This window comes from Vulpes lagopus, chromosome 17 (assembly GCF_018345385.1).
Source record: "Vulpes lagopus strain Blue_001 chromosome 17, ASM1834538v1, whole genome shotgun sequence".
NCBI classification, from domain to species: Eukaryota; Metazoa; Chordata; class Mammalia; order Carnivora; family Canidae; genus Vulpes; species Vulpes lagopus.
The window spans coordinates 24155247-24175519 of record NC_054840.1 but is presented as its reverse complement, the minus strand read 5'-3'; the positions used below and the strand labels follow the sequence as shown (position 1 = coordinate 24175519).

Below are 20273 nucleotides of genomic sequence, written 5' to 3'. Positions count from 1 at the left end.
TTTTTTATTTATTTATTTATTTATTTATTTTTATTTATGATAGTCACAGAGAGAGAGAGAGAGAGAGGCAGAGACATAGGCAGAGGGAGAAGCAGGCTCCACGCACCAGGAGCCCGATGTGGGACTCGATCCCGGGTCTCCAGGATCGCGCCCTGGGCCAAAGGCAAGCGCCAAACCACTGCGCCACCCAGGGATCCCCATTGTTAGCTTTTAAAAGCACAGTTTTATACTGTTTGCAGCAACTTTGAAAATGTTCATATTGCATACAATTGCCCTTCTTTTAAAATCAGAAACCATCCTAATTCTACTCCATTTACTTAATCTTGCTTGTTCCAGAAAGAATTTAAAACAGCTGAAAATCATCCTCATAGCACCTTGAATGGAACCAAGTGACCCAGAGCCATGGTTGCCAGTTGAGATTTTGATGTACATTTACCATATGTATCCAAAGTGACTATATGTGATCACCAGCAAGTTTCCTATTCCAAAAAAATGAGTATAACAACCTCATATACCTACCTTACAGGGTTGTTGTAAGGTTTAAATGAGCTGACACATGCAGAAAGATGATGCCTGCATATATAAAGATTATATGCAAAAAGATATGCCTACATATAAGCACAGTCATTGTTATTGTTAAATTGATGTGTGTTCTTGATTGAAGCCCGATGATGAAAAAAATCTATCAGTTTTCTCTATCTCTGAAAAGCTTTAAGGGATCTCACTTAGATCTTAACGTTGCACTTGTCCTCTTGACATCTGTATCCCCTTCCTTCAACCACTAGACATGGTAAGAACTCTCATTCTTAGGGAAAAAGCTTTCGTTGACTCTTTCATCCAATCAAATGACCACTATTTTTTTTTTTTTTTGCTAGTTCCCACCATCAAACTTCTTAAACATATTTTCTGTAACAACTGTTATTGATATGACTGAGATGCCCTTTAGGAAATCCAACTTGACTTTCTGAGTTTCCCCTAAGTTGTACAGAAGCAGGAAAACAGAACAAATAGAATAACACAAAAACTACAATACTAATATACTAACTAATGGAGAGAAATGTATTTGCCCAAAGGTCCTGAGAATTAAATTCTCTAATCAGCTCCTTCTCTCCCTACAGGAAATCTATAAATAGGAAACCAAATTATAGCCAAATATTTGTATGATAGTTCAACCAGATATTTAAGCTCTAGGCAATGTTAACACCTTCTTTGAACAGTCCTGAAAAAAATTTCCAAATTCTGCCTCTCAAATTCCTTCTTCTGTATTTCCATGCTGCCCATCCACCTGCTGTGACAGTCTTTCTTTAGATATGTTAATATCATCTATTAGACTTCGTCAAGTCCCACTCTTCCTGCTTTCAATCTGAAAAAGACATCCTTTAAGGCGTCTTCTGCAGAAAACTGAACTCATCTATTATGTGATTTTATTAAGCCAACTCTGAGTTCTGCTAATGGCACCAACATCATACCACATACACTCCCCACCCACCCCTGTCACCTTCTCATCACTTCTTCCCTAGCTCTTAACTTAGATTTCATTCCCCATCACATCCCATGACCTCCTTTTAAGTTCTCATTCTTCTGTATTTCACTTCTGCAACTGTTACAATTTTCCACTCATTTCTTAACAACTTTCCCCCATCACTGGCTTTAACGGAGAAAAAAAAAAACTGTTGATGCGCATATTAATTTTAAATAGCTCTGTAGTTGGGATGCCTGGGTGGCTCAGAGGTAGAGGTCTGCCTTTGGCTCAGGGTGGGATCCCAGATCCCAGAGTCCCAGGATCCAGTCCCACATCAGGCTTCCTGTACGGAGCCTGTTTCTCCCTCTGCCTATGTCTCTGTGTCTCTTCATGAATAAATAAATAAAATCTTTTAATAAATAAATAAATAAATAGCTCTGTAGAACCTATGGTGGTTACGAGCTAGGTCCTAGGAATCAGACAGACCTGGATCCAAATCCAGTCTCTACTTTTACTAGCTATGTGCCCAAAGTAAGTTACTTAACTTCCCCCTAAGCCTTTCTCCTCAACTGTAGAATGGACATAATGACATAATTGTCTATTTAGTGCTTAGCATAATAAGCTTACTCGGGCACAAAATAATCACTCAAAAAATATTAACTATAATTTCTGTGTCCTAATTCTCAGCTCCTGTCCCTCATTTTTTAAAAAAGATTTTATTTATTTGACAGAGAATGCATGGAGAGCTGCAGAGAGAGAGAGGGGGAGAAGCAGGCTCCCTGCTGAGCAGGGAACCGGATTCCAGCACCCTGAGATCATGACCTGAGCAGAAAGCAGATGCTTAACTGACTGAGGCACCCAGGTATCCCAGCTCCTGTTATTCTATTCTTCTTTCTACTTTGAAGAATTCAGTATCTCAAATAGCTTTGACTAAATATTGCAATTAAATATATTCCCGAAGTTACTGTTGCAGGACTAAATGTTTCATTCCCTTCAATAATTAAGAAGGTCGTTACTTGTATATTTTGCCAATATCTAAGAAATTACCTGCTAAAAACTGATTTAATCTCCATATTCCTTCTTTTTTTTCTTTCTTCTTTTAAAGATTTTTAAGTAATCTCTACACCCAACATGAGCCTCAAACTCACAACCCTGAGATTAAGAGTCACACACTCCACCGACTGAGCCAGCCAGGAGCCCCCAATCTTAAAACTCTTTCTTAAGACACTCATTTCCCTTGGCTTCTGCAATAAAATCTGCAAAAAAAAAAAAAAAAAAAAAAAAAAAAAAAACTCTCCACATTTTTCTTCTCTCACATTTCTTCTTAGACTCTACTACGAGTTGAGCCACCTGTACCCAGACTCTAAATATATATTAGTGTTCCAAAGAGAAAGCCTAAGGATTTTCATTTCTCATACTATAGTCTCTTGCTTCATCATGGCCACTACTAAAATTTAAAAATAAGTAAATGACTTCCATATTATCTCTAGTGCAGACCTCTCCTCTAAGTTCTAGGTCCCTACAACCAATTGCCTACTGACATTACCATATGATGACAAGAAAGCTTAAACTCAATAGATCCAAAACTGAATTCATGGTCTCCATGGATTCATTATTCAAAACTGGATTCACAATCTATGTTCAGCCAAACCCTAGTTCTTCTCAGTATTTTGTTGTTAGTAGTGAATGAATGGCACGATCATCCATCCAAGTTGCATGAGGCAGAAATCTAGAAATTATCCTTTATAAACTTTCCTCTTCCTCGCTCTCCAAATGCAATCTCTTCCAATTTCCACTTATGGATATTACTGTATAAATTTCTATTTTTTCTATGCTAATACCAAAATAACCTCCCTTGCTAGTTTCATTCCTCTACTGCCCATATTATTGCTATAATGTTAAGGTTTCTATCACTTTTCCTGTTCATCCCTCTCTTACATCTCAACAATTTAATGTATTATACCTTCTAAATACTCTACTCTAGCCACAAAATCTACTTCATAATATCTGCATATGATTTATTCTTCCCCATGCCTCTTCCCTAGCCAAGCCATGCCTTTTTTTTTTCTCTCTCTCTCTCTCAAAACTCCTCTTGGGATGCTCCGCTCATTAATTCCATCCAATATCACTCCTTACTGGGGAAAAAAAAAAGTTACACATTCAGAGCCATAGTTTATTTAACCCAATCATCTCTCTTTCACAGTGACACCTACAGAACATTTCATAGTTTTCCTCCCAGACATGGTACTCAAAATCTGCCATTATGCAAATACACCATTTCCTTCCACAATAAATCGAGTACCAGATCTAGGTATACAGGTTTTATATATCTTTTATGAACATATATATATATTATGAGCCTTTTCTATTTCATAAAGTTATGAATTTCACAACTCTAACACAAACCACATATAAACTTTCTTCATTTGTTCTGAAATCTCTCAAGTATCAAAGTGGTCCTCTCATTTCAGCAATTTCTGATTTGGTGGACAAATCGATAGTTTTCTCACCCATATCACTTGTGGTTTTAAAGGATATAAAAATAAATATAGCATGAATCTCGTGTCCTTATACTCTGCTTAAAGGGCATGATCCAGCTGTATTCATATTTGTATCCCCAGTTTCCATAATAATTCTCACAAAGAAAGGGTGCTCAATACCCGTTTAATAGAATTAAAAGAATTTTGCTTAGGACTGATGCTGTAATGTTCATGAGTGCCAAAAGAAAGCAGAATTTCTCAAATGTGTGAGCTCTACTTTTTTTTTTCCAAGAAAAATTATATTTGGGCTAAAAAAGGGAAGTAGAAAAAAATTGATTCCCAATTTAGGTGATAAGACTGTTACAGACCACCTAGCTGCTCTAAATGAAATGAAGCTCTTCATGAATGTGATCACTGAATTGCTGCCAGTGGAGGAAGCATGGAGACCTGGAGGGTTGCCAAAGACTGGAAACAAGCAAATAAATGTAGATCTGATTTTTTTTTAAAGAAAAAAAAAAGAGAGAGAACAAGGAACAGAAGTGACAATAGTCCAGTATACTCGACATCAATCCTTTCCTAAATTCAGATTATTTATTTAAAAAATAGCTTCACTTAGAAACGAAAATGGTAAGCATTTGTGGAACCCACTTAAATAACAAGACTAATCTAATTTCCTTTCTTTTTTTAAAGAATGTCTTTATAGAAAGATCATATATCAAAAAAGCAGCAATAAGAATTATCAGATTTCAACAAAGTAGGATTTCAAAAAGGTATATGACCAGGCTCTCATTACACCATATGGATAAGATAAATGTAAGATGGATAGCAGTACACTTAAGTGCTAGCTAATTATCTGAAATACCATAATAATGAGTGTTTCTTAATGAACTACCATCAACTTGAAGGTCAGTTCTACTCGCATGGTTCAGGACTATTATCTGTGGCCTTCTCCTATTCAACAATTTTATCAATAATTTGAATGAAGATGCAAAAGGTTACTATACTACTGCTGGCATCCAACATATGGCCGACATGAAACTAGGGGGCTCAAATACGTATTAAGAAAGAGCTGGGATCTGAGAAAACAACAATAAGCAGATAAATGGGCTTATTCTAATTAAGGTGAAATTTAATAGGGAAAAATATCTAAGGTATCAAACAGTGTCCAAAAAAATACATACAGAATTGTGAGATGGGCAAGTCCCATGACTTGCCACATATGTAAAACAAACAAAAAAGGGGCTTAATGGCTTTAACTGACAACAATCTTAGTTCAGTCTGACAGCAGCAAGCTCAATATGATATCAGAAAAGCTAATGTGATGCTAGATGCAGCAGCAGCAGTATCTCAAACAGGGAGACAGCAGTCCTGCTGGATTCTGGACTGATCGGACCACAGCTGGGATGCTGTGTATCCTTCTAAGGGTCACAGTCTGCAAAGGATCATAATCGTATTGGCACATGTTCAGAATAGAACAACCAGGATGCTCAAGACCCTGGATACCATGCCACAAAAGGGGAGGCAGGAGATAACAGAAATTTATAAATAGAAGAAAACAATGCCTTGAGAGGAAAATGATAGCTACTTTCATTCAGTCACTCAATGAACATGAATTTCAAATCCATTTCAGGCCAGACACTGTGAGCACGTCTGGGAATACAGAGAGAAGACAGTCTATGTCCGTGGAAAATTCATATGCGTATCTGAAGAGCTGAAAAAGCCATGATCTTAAAAAGGATTAGACTGTTTTGTAAGATTTCGCAAGGTAGAAATAAGACCAGTGGAAAGAAGTTAGAAAGAAACTGATTTTAGCTCCATAGGAGAGTGTTTTAAGAATCAAAGATGTCTTTAGAAGCTGCCTGAGAAGACTGCAAGGTTCCCATCGGGAATGTTGTACTTAGTGGAGAGACTGCTGAAATAAGACAGGCACTGAACTGACCATCTTTATTGTTCCTTATATTCTATACTATGATTCTATACTTCCCCAAGAAATGGCCTCTCATCAGATTCATCATACTTGTGCACTTCAGCATCGCAGGTTTCCTACAGTTGCTACTTCCAACTTTGTACCCCGTCCCTCGCTGAAATAATGCTTTATGATGGGGAATGGATCTGAGAGCAATAGGAATAATGAACTACAGAAAGAAACTGACCCATCAGCACAGAGAACACACACACACACAAATCAATAATGTTCAATGTAAATAGAAAATGTAGGAATTCACTATCCTTTAAGTCATAAATTCAATTTAAAATATCTCACTAGGTTCAATTAACATAAACAAGGACTTGTCATGTACTGCATCTCCTGTTGGGAGCCATTTTTTTCTAACCAAGAAGGAAAAAACAATTTTAACTTAAGATCACTTTGAGAATCTGTGCCTTGAATAAACACTCCAGAAACCTTCATTATAAGTGTATGTGGAAACTAAGTTTATAACACATTTCTTTAAAAAATGATTTATTGGATATAGCAGACCTGATATCATGAACTAATCAAATTGTGGAATTCTGATCAAATGGCTACTCAAGTTTAATCCATTTGAAAAAAACACAGGATAAACATAGAGAAAAGGCCTCGACCATTTAGTTCTGGCTTTTAAAAATTGGCTTAATATTATCAAAGCTTCTTTTCATTCATTGTATTTTGTAATTTTAAAGCAGTCTCCTATATTGGCTCTATATGCTACAACTGTATACTGAAGGAGTTCACCCTTCCAAACTGTTAACTTCTTGGAAGCTGTCCCTTACACTTTAGCGCTGTCTCAATTTGGATACAATAAACGGGCCACAATTCGATTTCCAAGGGCTCTTTCTTTTAAAGAGCAGCCTGGGAAAGACAAAAGTGAGAAAGAAAGGGGAGCATCTTTAACCACCAACCCTGGGTGGAGAGAGAAAAGAAGAAAAAAAGAAAAAAGAAAGAAAAAAAAAAGGCTTCCCCTCTGGTTGTCAACTCTGACAGTGCTCTACCATTTCTCAACACATTGCCTGGCCGTTTCAGATTTAAAAAAAAAAAAAAAAGAAAGAAAGAAAAAGAAAAGAAAGAAGGAAAGAAAGAAAAGAAAAAAAAAAGAAAAAGATTCTAGTTTTCCTGGGACGGGGAGATCCCCTTCTGTAGAAGTGGCTGAAGCTAGGCTCCCCCTGGGATTTCATCTCGTTGCCAAGGCAGCGCCAACCGAGGTGTCCGGCGCCGCGCCGGGGCAGCGCCCGCCCGGAGCCCCCGCGGCCCCGGGGTCCCAGCCGCGACCCGGGCCAGCCTCGCGAGCGCCCCGGGACGCCGGCGGAAGGCGGGGAGACGCGGCTCGACTTACAGTGACACCATCCTAGGTGACAGCACCAGTGCAGCTTGAAGCACTTGCCATGGCTGTGCGTGGCACAGATGGAAAGACCGTCGCACGGCTGGAAGTCGGGTCTGCGGGCAGCGCAACTCCGCGCGAGGGCCTGCGCCTCGTCCACTTTCTCGCTCTTCCAACCCCGCTCGGGCGCCGACGCCGACGCCGCACTCATTTCCGCTCCCTCCGCGGAGCCGAGGCCGGGAGCCCGGGAGAAGCGGCGTCTGGGCGGGCAGGAAGCCGAGCCGGCTGCGGACGTGGGAGGGCGCGGGCCGGGAGTCACGCCAGCGCGCGCGGCGGCGGTGCTGGTGGCGGCGGCGGGAGCGCGGAGGTCCCGGACTCGCTGAGGAGCCGCCCCGGGCGCTGCGACCGGGGGCTGGGCCTGCCGCCGCCGCCGCCTTTCCTCCCGCCTCCCTCCGCCGCGGCGCGCCCGCGTCCCCACGCGCACGCGCACGCGCACGCGCCGACCAGCCCCGGGAGGCGCCGAGCGCCCGTCCGCGAGCGCGGCCTCCTCACAGGCTGCCGGCGTGCCCTCCTGTCGCAGCGAGCCCCTGCCGCTCATTCACTCATTCCTCCGAGACCGACCCCGACGACGGACGGCCATGATGGACGAACGCGCGGCTCGGCGGCGTGGTGTTCACACGCACAGCCGCTTACACGCGCACTTCCCGCCGAGGTGGGTCGTCTCGGGACCTCCACCGAGGGCTGTGCACACCGAGGACACGCCCGCCCGCTCTGCTCGGTGGGCTGGGCCCTGCGCAGCTGCCCGCGAGGTTTTCTCACACACGCAGCCTGTGCCCCACGCGGCTCACACTTCCCTCGTACACACCTCCCAGGGTGGGCAGAGGCCGCTCCGAGGCGCGCGCACGCGCGCTCCCGCTCGCGCGCACTCCCCCCGGGGCAAGCCTCCCGCTCCGGGCGAGGCCGCTCCGCCGCGCGCCAGGGACCCGAGCCGCCCGCCGCCCCAGTCTCTCTGAGGGCTGCAACCCCAACTGCAGAGCGGGAAAGCAACCCGGGTGTGCGTGTGCCTGAGAGAGATGCATCTATGGTGCACAGGACTGGTGTGTGGAATGTGTTGCATGGACGTGTAGTTTGGTGTGTATGTGGTAGGGGGTGGGGACGGTTAGGTCGAGTAGGTGTGGTGGGTGTGTGTGTGTAGTTGGGCGTGTTGAGTGTGTACGTGCTACACGTGGAATGTGTGTGGTGTGCGTGACGAATGTGACCATTATGTGGTGTGCGACGTGGTGTAGTATATACAGGAGTATGTGGTGTGGATGTATACGACCGGTGTGGAGTGTGGTGGTGTGTGTGGGGGGGGTAGAGTCTGTGTGGTTTGTGTAGTATGTGCAGTTGTGTATGTCTGTGTACGTGTGTACAGTGTATAAGTGGATGTGGTTAATGTACTGTGTATATACCTATAGTATGTGTTGTGGTACCTGTGACCGCTATGCCGAGTGTGTGTGCGCAGTGTATATATGGGTAGAGTTGTGTGTGTGTGTGTGTGTGTGTGTGTGGTACGTGTGGGTGTGGGCACACAAACAGGACTCCTGTTTGCCCTGGACTCTTTCTTGTGTGTGCCTTTGTGTGTTAATGCCTGCCCCGGCCAGCGGGTGTGACTGGTCGGGATGGTGGCTGCGCCTCTCAGCACAAATCAGCTTGCCTTCTTCCCTCCTGGGGACAAGTTGCTCCAAATAGATTTTCCATGCCAGGCTCAGCTGCTGAGAACCCACCCTGGGCTGGATTCAGTGAAGGGAAAACAAACCATTTGCGCCCAGGGAGCATGGTTGGGAATTAGTGTTTCCCTGCAACAAGGCCAGACCTAGCCTTGAACACAGAAAAGGAGGGGACCTACTCTCCTTATTTGCCAAACGTTTTTTCAGAGCAAAGGAAAATGCCTGTAATTGCCAAGGTTCAGGGAACAACAACAAAGCCTTTCAGTACAAATGCTGTGTGGGAACATGTTTATGCCCAGGTCCACTTTTCTCCAGTACTTTATTCCTTTCCTGCTTTGCTCTGACAAGGAGATTTTTGTCATGGTTTTTGAAACTACAAAATTCATCTTCAAGCACTGAAAACCCTTGCTGCCATAAGCAATCTTTCATAATTTTCCCTTTTATTTAACCTTGGCTTGAGAAGGGAAATGTAATTTGCATATATCTGACTCTAGTGAAGTCTTCATTTATTAGGGGTTAGGGAGAGACTCAATTTGGTGGGAAGGGAATTTTCAAGAAAGGTCTGAATCAAAAATCACAAAATACGGTTCCCCCAATAACCTAACACTGAAACAGTTATAAAAATGAAGCATAAAAAAAAAAAAAAACCATGAAGCATCATCTTTTCAGCTTCAGCCCCAGGCGCCCCTCTCCTGAAAAAAATCCTAATGAAATACATCCCTGACTCATAAAATCTATCTATTCTGGCTATTAATTTCACAGTCTGACCCACCTCAGAATAACATGAGTAAAAGGAAAATTTAATCAAATAAATCCATAATCCATTATGGCTGTAGCAAGCCAACCCAGAATTTTTTGAACAAAGGGGGATTCCTATCTCTTCTACCCTATGTTGTCTCTCCTTCACCAATCCATAAGCACTCTAATACTACCCATATTATATAAGGCCCTATAACAGAATCTTTACAGCATTTTGCTAATATTTCAACAACATCCTCCCCCTGCCTTTTACTCTAGGGTGAAACAGGTTATAAGATTCTATGTATGAAACCATACTATCTCAGCTAGTGAAAAATGAGCGCGAGAAATAATGCAACATAGCACCTTCACCTGGAGGCAAGGTAAATTACCCAAATACCCTATACTTTATGTTTGCCACAGGATTTGCAGCTGAGAAGCCTTTACATTTTCTATAACACAAAATTTATTCCAGCCCCTTGCCCTAAAGATGCTATTAACCTCTACTGTCTGCAGTGGAGCTGGAGGAAATAAATGTCCTGTGACCTCTCAAATATATATACCTACAGCCTTCAGGATGTGTTGTCAGGATACAAGTTTTTTAAGTATTATTATGGAAAATGAAATATATACAAAAATAGAGATGCTAGTATAATGAACCTTCTCAAATCCATTGCCTGGTTTCAATAATGATTTATAGCCCCACCCACTCCTGACCCCACCCTGCCACTAGATTATTTTGAAGCAAATCCCAGACAAATAATTTCATCCATACATATTTTTGTACTTATCTCTAAAGCCATAACCCACAACATCACTATTACATAATAAGATACAATTTAATCATATACAGGAACTTGTCCCATTGGTGCTGACCTCCTCTCCACTTCCCCTTGACAAAATTTAAGAATTTTCCTCTTTCCTTCTCTGCCTGCCTCTCCAGTTGATGTGCCACTTTCTCGAAGAAGCTTTTTCTGACCAACCTAGACTGTTAATACATTCTCCATTTATGTAACTTTAAACAAATAATTAAAGAAGGAATTATTGAACTAATATCTTTTCCCATTCTTCCTCTCCCCTGCCACAAACTGTAAGTAAGCTCCTTGAGGGCAGGAACATGGCCTCTGTCTTGTTCACCATCTTGTTCCCAGTTCTAAACACATAGAACAAATAATTGTTGAAGTAGTGAAAATTATTCCATCTCAGACTTCCAAAGGTTGCAAAACGTCCATTGATAGTAAATTGTTTGCAAATATGTGTGAATAATTTGTATAATTGCTCTGCCTGTAACCCTGGATTCTCCCCCACTGACTCTCAATTTAGCTATGGGTATTAGTTATCTACTGCTATGTAACGAGTCACTACTAAGTTAAAACAACTCAGTTTCTGTGGGTCAAGTATAACTTGGGTAGGTCCTCTGCTCAAAGTTTCTCACAAGACAGCAATGAAGGTATAGGGCAGGACTGCATTATTTTCATTTAGAGGTTCAATTGGGGTTGGGTCTGCTTCCAAGCTCACTCACTGTTTGGTAGCAGGATTCAGTTCCTCAAGGAACTGTTGGGCTGAGATCTGTTCCTCATTGGTTACTGGCTAGAGGGCTGTCTCAGTTCCTTGACACGTGGACTTCTCAGTAAGGCAGTTCACACGTGGCAGCTTGCTTTACCGGAGCAAGCACATAGAGTCAAAGACAGTGTCATGGTCTTTTATAAACCCAATCTTAGAAGTGATATCCCATCACTTTTATAGAATTCTATTCATCAGAAGCAAGTCACGAGGTCCATTCCTCATTCAGGGGGAAGTGGTTACACAAAGACAAGAACACCAGGAGGCAAGAATTAGTGTAAACCATGTCACATAACTTGCTTTAGCCGATAGAATAGCATATGTGGCATCGCAAGGATTTCCAAAGAGCGTGCTCAGTGGAGTTCTTCTCTTTCATCACAAGCCTGATGGAGGATGAAACACCTTAAGGAGAAAGCTGAAGGTGCCCCACTTGATAAGCAGCCAATCTCCAGCCAATGGCCTACCAACCGTAAGAACTATCAGGGAGGCTATACTAGATCATCCTAGATGGACTAGCTAATCACAGAAGCATGAGAAAGTCCAGTAGAAATCTGCTGAGCCAGTCCTGACCCGAACGGCCATCAGGACACTCTAAAAAGAATCAAGAGCTACATAAAACAGTTGTAAAACCTGCTGTTTGGGGCAGTTTCTTACAGAGTAAAAGCTAACTGATACACCACTGATCCTCTCTTGCTGTAGGCAAAGTAATTGAGGATTCAAGAGGCTAAGTGACTTGCTCATGTCACAGTGCAGCAGGCATAGTGGGAAAAGTTCTCTAGGACCTGGCATCAGAAAAATGCAGATGGTTCAAGTCTAAGCTCTGTTGTTTTCTGGCTGGGAGACCTTGGCAAATCCTTTATGCTTTCTGGGCTTCAGTTTCTTTAATCAGCAAAACAAAACAGAAGGTTTCTCAGAACATCTTTTTGCACTCAAAGCTATGACTTGTCCATTTGGTTATAGAAGGAGCTAGGGTTAAAATCCTTTCAGTTCAGATGTTATTTGTGAAAGTCAGATATTGCCTTCCTATTATATGGTATGTATTTGTCTAATGCTAATGTAAGTTTTATCTATGTACTCCAATCACTCTGAACACTTTGATAAATCAAGTCATTACAAATCAGTTACTTTTTGGTTGCTTGATTGAACCAAGCAACTAATTGCACCATGGTTATAAATAACCTGCTAGTAATTGGTCAATTTGTCATATTAAAGCAATTAGAATGATGAAGTAGTTGGAGAAGCTTCCAAATGAGGTGCAACTAAATGAGGAGTCTTCTGTGGGGAGGGAGGATCCAACACCTCTTTAGCATTGCCACTGGCATAATTCAGATCATCCTCTTTAACATAAAGGAAAGAAGGGCAGCTTTAGAATCAGGCAGAGTGGAATCAAAGTTCAGCTCCATGACCAGCTGGGTGATCCTGGGCCAAGTTACTTAGCTTAGCCTCATTTCTTAAATGAGAATTAGAATTCCTACCTCATACACTTGCAGTGAATACTAAATATGATAACATATGTGAAGAGCCTAGCACTGTATCTGGCACATTGCAGTTCCTCCAGAAGTATTACTTTTCTACTTCCAAGTACTCCAAATGCCTTCCTTGTCTACAGACTGTCTATGCTCCAATCCTTCCCTCTTCCCGATGCTGAGAAGAGAACGTTCTAAAATCTGATCATATCATACTTGGCCTTAAAAACTTTTAACACTTCTCACCGCCTACTGAAGAATTCATACTCCTTTGTAGGCCATACAAAGCCCTCCCAATGTCTTCTCCAGCTACTCTTCCCCATGCCTCCAAATCTGTACTCTCACTGGATTATTTATTGTTTTGTTTCTAGACATATAATATCCTCTCCTGCTTGCCTCTGTGTCTTCCCTTATTCTTCCCTCATCCTTTGTCTTGAAGTGCCTAAACTAATTTATGCATGTAATTCCTACTTTTCCTTCAATGTCTAGCTCAAATGCTACTTTTCTCAAATAGAGCCTTTTCTTATTTGCCTCCTTTCTCCATACTCAAGGACGTGCTGTACCTACCACTTGGTACTTGAGTAGTGAATATGTATTTCCAGTGCCTGACATCGTGTTGGGTACTAGGAGACCCTCAACAAACATTTTGGAATGCATACACTAAAAGATTTGTCACTAAAAATGCATAAACAGTATGGAAAAGCAAAACATCTGCTTTTCAAAGCATAAGCCCCCAGAACTAAGAGGTTCCTTTGAAGCCTTTGAAATTAAAAAGAAGTTTGTAATCTTGTAATCTCATTAAATGTCTTACCTCTACAGGTGACCAGGCTGCAACAACCGTAGGGTCAAACAGGTATTTTAGACATTACAAGAATGATAGACCCATAATAGAGAAATATTCGCGGTCCCTCCCTAACGTTCTGATATGGCACCACTAAGGGCATCTTTCCTCTAAAGTATCCCATTGTGCCACCATCAGAGGCAAAATAGAAAAACAGACCCTGAGCTGGTCCTAAAGAGCACTTCTTGTATTTTTATAGTGGTGGAAGTGGTTGCTATCTGTGGATTGCCTTAATAGGATTTTCAAAGCTCACCATTTTATTCCTCAATTTTTTTCTGAAAGGAATGAGCCACTTTTTTAAAAAAATCGATTAGAGAAATATTTTTATCTATAAAAAATTTAGTGGAAATGGAATGAGCCACTTTTTAAAAAAAATCGATTAGAGAAATATTTTTATCTATAAAAAATTTAGTGGAAAAATAAACCTCTAGAGTCGGTTTTGAACATAAAGGGGGAGGGCAAAAAGGACAGTCATTAACGTGCCAAGCAATCAACCCCCTGGGGGCATCAGTAAACACTCGGTGTTCAAGCCCAATAACCACTGGACTTTTCTTGATTGATGTGATGTGACACTAATAGAAGTAGGATCTGGGTCAATTTTGTGCTCCACACAACACAACCCATTTTTTATACTCTGACAGTCCACACTTACTTCTGGAAGCAATGGACCTATCATAATTTTGAAACAAGACATTCTGACTTCTTTAAACAGTAAGATAACACACACACACACACACACACACACACACATTCTGCCATTTCCTTTAAAAAAATCTTTTTTCTTGATGATTAGCAATTAAAATAATTCAGCTTTAATTAGCTCATTTCAGTAAGCAGCTAAAGGCTAAAATGACAGTGAAGAGCAATCTGGAATACAATGACTGACTCATGGTTTATAAATGAGGCAGCCGAGGTGCTTCTTGCAACCTGTGCAGATGCTGGGCTGTGGTCAGCCCTCCATCCACACCCAGGGCCCCAAACATTTGAGCCGTGTCCAGCATACAATGCTGGGCTCATTTATCCCCTCCACAAATAGCTATTGAGTCTTCTATGTGCCAGGCTCTGGGCTGGATGCTGGAGATAATTTAGAAGGGAGATATAAACCAACCCTATGAGTATAGAAGGTAATTGCTTTATTAAGGGGTTTAAACAAAGCACACTAGAATAAGAAAGAAACAGGTAAGTCAGACTATAGCTATCAAAAAGTATTTCAAAAAGAGTGCATTAGCCCTGGCAATGCAGACAAGCTGGGATGATGTATTATGAGAGGGGGGAACAGCATGCATGCCAGCAAGAGAGGCAAAGAAAGGACTGTTCTGGAAGTTTGTCTTGCTTAAAAGTAATGTAGGCTGAAGGAGCAATCAAATGAGAGGAGGAACTGGTAGACAGAGGCCAAATGATAAGCCCAACAAAGTTTATACTTAGTCCTCTAAATCAGTAGTCTTTGAACACCGTGAAGCTAGAGGCACTTTATTCATTGGAAACACTTATCAGAAAGCATTAATGCAACAAATCTGCAAAGTCCAGCTGTACTTGCTGAGGCACGATACATGTTGGTGGGAATGCTGGAGCTCCATTTGTTTGTAACACCCACAACACCAAAGCCAAACCACTGTTTCAAGGAGGGGGAAGTTGTGGTAGGTAGCCTTTAACATGGCCCCAAATGATCACCACCCCCTAGTATTCAGACTCTCTATAATTCCTTCCCTTGAGTGTGCACTGGATTTAGCAACTCCAGAAGTAGTGATGGAGTCACTTCTAAGATTAGGTTGCAAAGACTGACTTCTGTTGTTTTTATCTCTCTCTCCCTCACTCTGAGGGAGCCAACTGCCATAATGTGAGTGGTCCTATGGAGAAGCCCACATGGGAAGGAATGGGTATCTCTGGCCAACAGCCAGTAAGGACACAAAGAGTGCCAGCAATCACATGAGTAAGCTTGGAAGCAAATCCTCCCAGTTGAATCCTGAAACGAAACCACAATTCTAGCCAACACCTTGACTGGAGCCTTGAAAGAGACCTCATGCCACCTAAGCTACACCCAGATTGCTGGCCCACAGAAATTGTGAGATAATAAATGCTTTGTTGCTTAAGCCTCTACATTGTGGGGACATTTGTTATGCAGCAAGAGATAACTACTATAGGTACCACTGGGGAATTCAGAATTCAGAGCACACAGTGACAGGATCAAATGTGCATTTTAAATGTTAATTCTGGAATGAGCAAGCAGGAGACATTTACTGGGACAAGACCAGAGATAAGGCAATTGCTAGCCTGGGAGGAGGTGAAGAGAGTGAGCAGTGGAGGTGGGGGGGGAGGGGAAGTAGGGACAATGCCAATCATAAGCTAGGAGACAAAGAGGAAGGAACATGTTTCGAGAAGAGGAAAAAAGTCTAACTGAGGTTGTGTGGAGATCCAAGTGACTGAGAGTCATCCTTACAGGGAACACTGACGGTTACTTGGAGGAGTCCGAAATAGGGTACTCTATATAAGAAATTGTACTTACACATCAGGGAGCTTTACTCAGAGGCTGCAGACTCCAGTGCCTTTGCGAGTTAAGAGAAGAACCTAAGAGAGAGAAGAGTTCTAGGTATCAAGTAATAGGGAACGGTGGGGACTATGTTGAACTGCAAGGTGCCAGCATTCTTTACAGTATGAAAGCCAAACATGTTTGAAACACTGCTGTCTATGAGGCTGAATTCAACTTCAAGAGAAGCTGGTTTTCACCACATTCCTGAGGAAGAGGTCACAACAGGGTGAAAAGGGCATGAGCTTTGGAGTCAGGTATCACTGAGTTTAACTCTTGCCTCCACCACTTGCTAACTGGTGTCACTGGTCAGGTTACTTATCCTCTCCTAGCTGGCATTTCCTTAGCTGTATACAGGTTAAGAATACCAATTTTAAGGGAATTGTTATGATTGAGATAGTGATTTTTAATGCTAAGTTCCTGGCACAAAATAGATGCTTCAGAAGTAGTAGCTGACATTATGATTGTGATATAATGATGGCCATAATTTTTCACTGAAGGGCACTCCAACATACAGTGAATTGCCCCCACAGTTCTGCTCAGAGAGCACAAGAGTTATCACAGGATGCCCACACTAGAGCTCCTAGTTCTCAGTGTCCAGCAGGGTGTGTGTGTGTGAGAGAGACAGAGACAGAGAGACAGAGAACGCTGCAAGTGCTTTGAGTAATGGAAAGTTTAATGTCAGGAGGTACATGGTACAGCAAGAAAAACCAAGAGCAGAAGTCACGTACATCCAGGCCTCCAGAAACTGGGATTGTGACCAAAGCAGCCCTGGAAACATGGCAGCAGGAGTTGAAAGAGCTTCACACTTGTGCTCCAGAAATAGGACTTTGCTATTCCCCATGTGTTGGTACTCATGTTGCCCGTACATGTATTCATTCTTCTTTTTTTTTAAAAAAAAAAAGATTATATTTATTTATTTATGAGAGACACACAGGCAGAGGCAGAAGCAGGCTTCCTGCGGGGAGCCCAATGCGGAACTCAATCCCAGGACCCCGGGATCACCACCTGGGCCAAAGGCAGATGTTCAACTACTGAGCCACCCAGGTACTCCCATTTATTATTTCTACTTTTTTCCCCCTACCTTAAAGCTTCTTTTCTCTCACAATGTGTTTCTTTTTAATTTTGACCTTACAGAGTCCTAACCCCTACTTATTCTTTTCCACTGTAAATCCCTTCTAATTCAGTTCTTGATAGGACCTACCTTTTCCTTTTCCCTTGCAGTTTGAACTGAAAATGAGGATCTGTTTCAACCACCATTTTAGTAGTCCTCTATAGCTGAAGAAAGAAAAGGGGAAATCATGTGATGTAAAAACCACCTAAACTTAAGCAGGAGCTGTGGGTGGACCATTTCCCATAGAAGGGCCTGTGGGTATGGAGGCACCATGACTGACATGCCTAGTATAGTGCATACATGAGCCTGAGTCCAGCACAGCCCAAGAGGCTGGGTGGCAGAGCAAATAAAGAATAGGATATTGTTATTTTAGAAGTCAGTATGAGAATATCATTCAGCCATAAAAATGAAGGAAATCCTCCCATTTGCAACAACATGGATGGACCTTGAGGCCATTATGCTAAATGAAATAAACCAGAGAAAGACAAATACTGTATGATCTCACTTATATGTGGAGTCTAAAACAAACAAAAACCCCTAAACTCCTAGATACAGAGAATATATTGGGGATTTCCAGAAGCAGGAAGTGGAGTGGATAAAAGTGGTCAGAAAATATAAACTTCCAGGTGTAGGATAAGTAAGTCCTGGAGATGTAAGGTACAACATGGTGACTACAGTTAATAATACTGTATTATATATTTGATAGTTACTAAGATAGTAATCTTAAAAATTCCCATTAAAAAAATTGGTGATTATGTGCAGTGATGGGTATAAACTTGATTTATTGTGATCATTTCACAACATACACAAATATCAAATCTTTAGGTTGTACATCTGGAACTAATGTTTTATGTAAATTACATCTAAAAAATAGTATGTAATTAGTTGCAGGAAGAGAACATGCAACATTACAACACTGGAATCTTCTTCCAGCAGTCCTGCTGTTTTCTCCTCTACCAATGGATCAGGTACAAAGAACTACCAATGCACTTAGCTCTACATATAATGTCTGTGGTGGCTGCATTTAGATTCTTTATATAGCTGTTTGGAAAATGAACCTCCGCTCTGCTCCAATGTCAAGGGCAAGGGTAAGGTTTATTTTCTTTCTCTGCTGCTCATTCCTATTTGGCCTGGGTGTAGAATCTGGGACATTACTGTTACTTCAGTTCTGAGCAGAGCTCATCCTGGGTGAAAAAAAGGGTAGGGAGTCAAGTCTTTGCCTTCAATGGCAGCTGGCTTGCCCTAGAGAGCTACTATCCCCAAGGATTTTCATTCTCTACTTCTTGAAGAGTGGGCCAAGCCCCAGGGGCAGCTGTTGTAATCTCTAGAAAGTACAGAACTGGAGCTTCCCTACCCTTCTCACATCTCACATGGTCATCCATCCAAATGCATGTGTACCTGTTTAGAAGCTGACAGTGTGAATAGCTTTGAAAGTGACTGAGGGGAACCCTGGGTGGCTCAGCGGTAGCGCCTGCCTTCAGCCCAGGGTGTGATCCCGGAGTCCCGGGTCGAGTCCCATATCAGGCTCCTTGCATGGAGCCTGCTTCTCCCTATGCCTGTGTCTCTCCCTCTCTCTCTCTCCGTCTCTCAAGAATAAATAAAATCTTTAAAGAAGAGAGAAAGAAAGAAAAGAAAGAAAAGAAAAGAAAGAAAGAGGAAAAGAAAATAAAAGAAAAGAAAAAAGAAAAGAGAGAGAAAGAGAAAGAAAGAGAAAGAGAGAGAGAGAGAGAGAGAGACTGGGGAGAAATATATGGATTCTTAGATTGACAGAATTAGTTATGTAAAGCATCCTTTTTATTACTTTGGAAAGTGGAGGCACAGAAAAGTGATGAAGTGACTTGCCCAAGGTCATAAAACTACTCATTCTAGAATCCATTCCTGTTGGAGAAGGGATTAGAAATCGTATGTTTCCAAGACTACTCCTCTTCCTTCTGCCTTAGAGAGATGAAAAGAAATTGGCTTCTCCTTGTATGCATTTTACCTTTGATTATTCCTTTTTATTCTCTACCCACTGTTAGTTATTAAGGTGATATTTTGATACTGTGTTATTACAGACAAGGACCCAGCAATGCCCAAACCCCACTATGCCTGCCACTTCCCTCTCCTCTTCCCACCAGCCTCAGAGGAAGTTAAGCACACTACATAATTATACATTGTGAAACAAAATGTCTCTTTATTAATGGCCCAGGCACCTATGCCCCAAAGCAGAGCTCTCTGGTCCAAGAGTAAGTGAGGCCTTCTTCTTGGGATTTTCCTGCCCTCTGACCACATGCAAAGAGGAGGAAGTCTAAGAGATAGAGGAACTCTATGGCCAGGTTTGTACAATAGGCCTTGGCTTATTTGCTCACCCAAATGCATGTTAGGAGGAAAGCAGAAGAAACTGGCTAAGCCTGATCCATCTAGAAGGGATACAGGAAGTACAAGAGAGGAGCACAGAAGTTCACACCCTTTAGCAAATAGAGCCTATATTAGTTACCTGGTGTTGTGTAACAATTCACTCCAAAACTTAATGGCTTTCAACAATAGTCATTGATTATCTCTGACAGCTTCTTGGGTCAGGAATTCAGACAGGGCACAGCAAAGATGGCTTTTCTCTGCTCCACAATTTCTGGAATCTCCACCGGAAGACCCAAAGACTGAGGACTGGACCAGTCTGAAGGAACATTCATTCACTCATACATCTGGTGGTTAGCTGTCAGCCAGGACATGTGGCCTTTCCATGTGGCTTCCCCCAAACATGACAAGTGTCCTGAGAGAATGCCACATGGAAGTCATATTAACTTCTGTGATCCAACTTCCAAAGTCCTTCTGTGACATTTGAGTAGTTGAGGCAATTGTAGATATCTGCCTGAGACCAGAGGGCTCCTTCTGTTCTCCACAGATGCCACCTCACAATGAAGCAGGTCAACATCACATCATAAGAAGACCATGAGAGATGAGACATTTTAGGAAAATATAGCCTACCACATAGTCCAATCAATGTCTTGTGCTCAGATCATTCATATTAGAAACTTCTTTGTTACTGAGTGAGGAGCCAGGAAGAAAGGTAATCTGAGATAAGCATGGCTGGGAAGAGGGCC

General features: G+C 42.1%; 1 protein-coding gene across 1 annotated transcript in view; it reads right to left on the bottom strand.

Moving 5' to 3' along the window:
* C17H3orf70 (chromosome 17 C3orf70 homolog) overlaps nucleotides 1-8057 on the bottom strand; it is a 78829-nt gene extending 70772 nt beyond the window's left edge. Inside the window, exon 1 of the mRNA XM_041731972.1 lies at nucleotides 7254-8057. Within this exon, the coding sequence (XP_041587906.1) occupies nucleotides 7254-7836 (583 nt within the window). The 5' untranslated portion in view covers nucleotides 7837-8057. The remainder of the gene's footprint in view (nucleotides 1-7253) is intronic.
* Between the last annotated feature and the right edge of the window lie 12216 nt (nucleotides 8058-20273).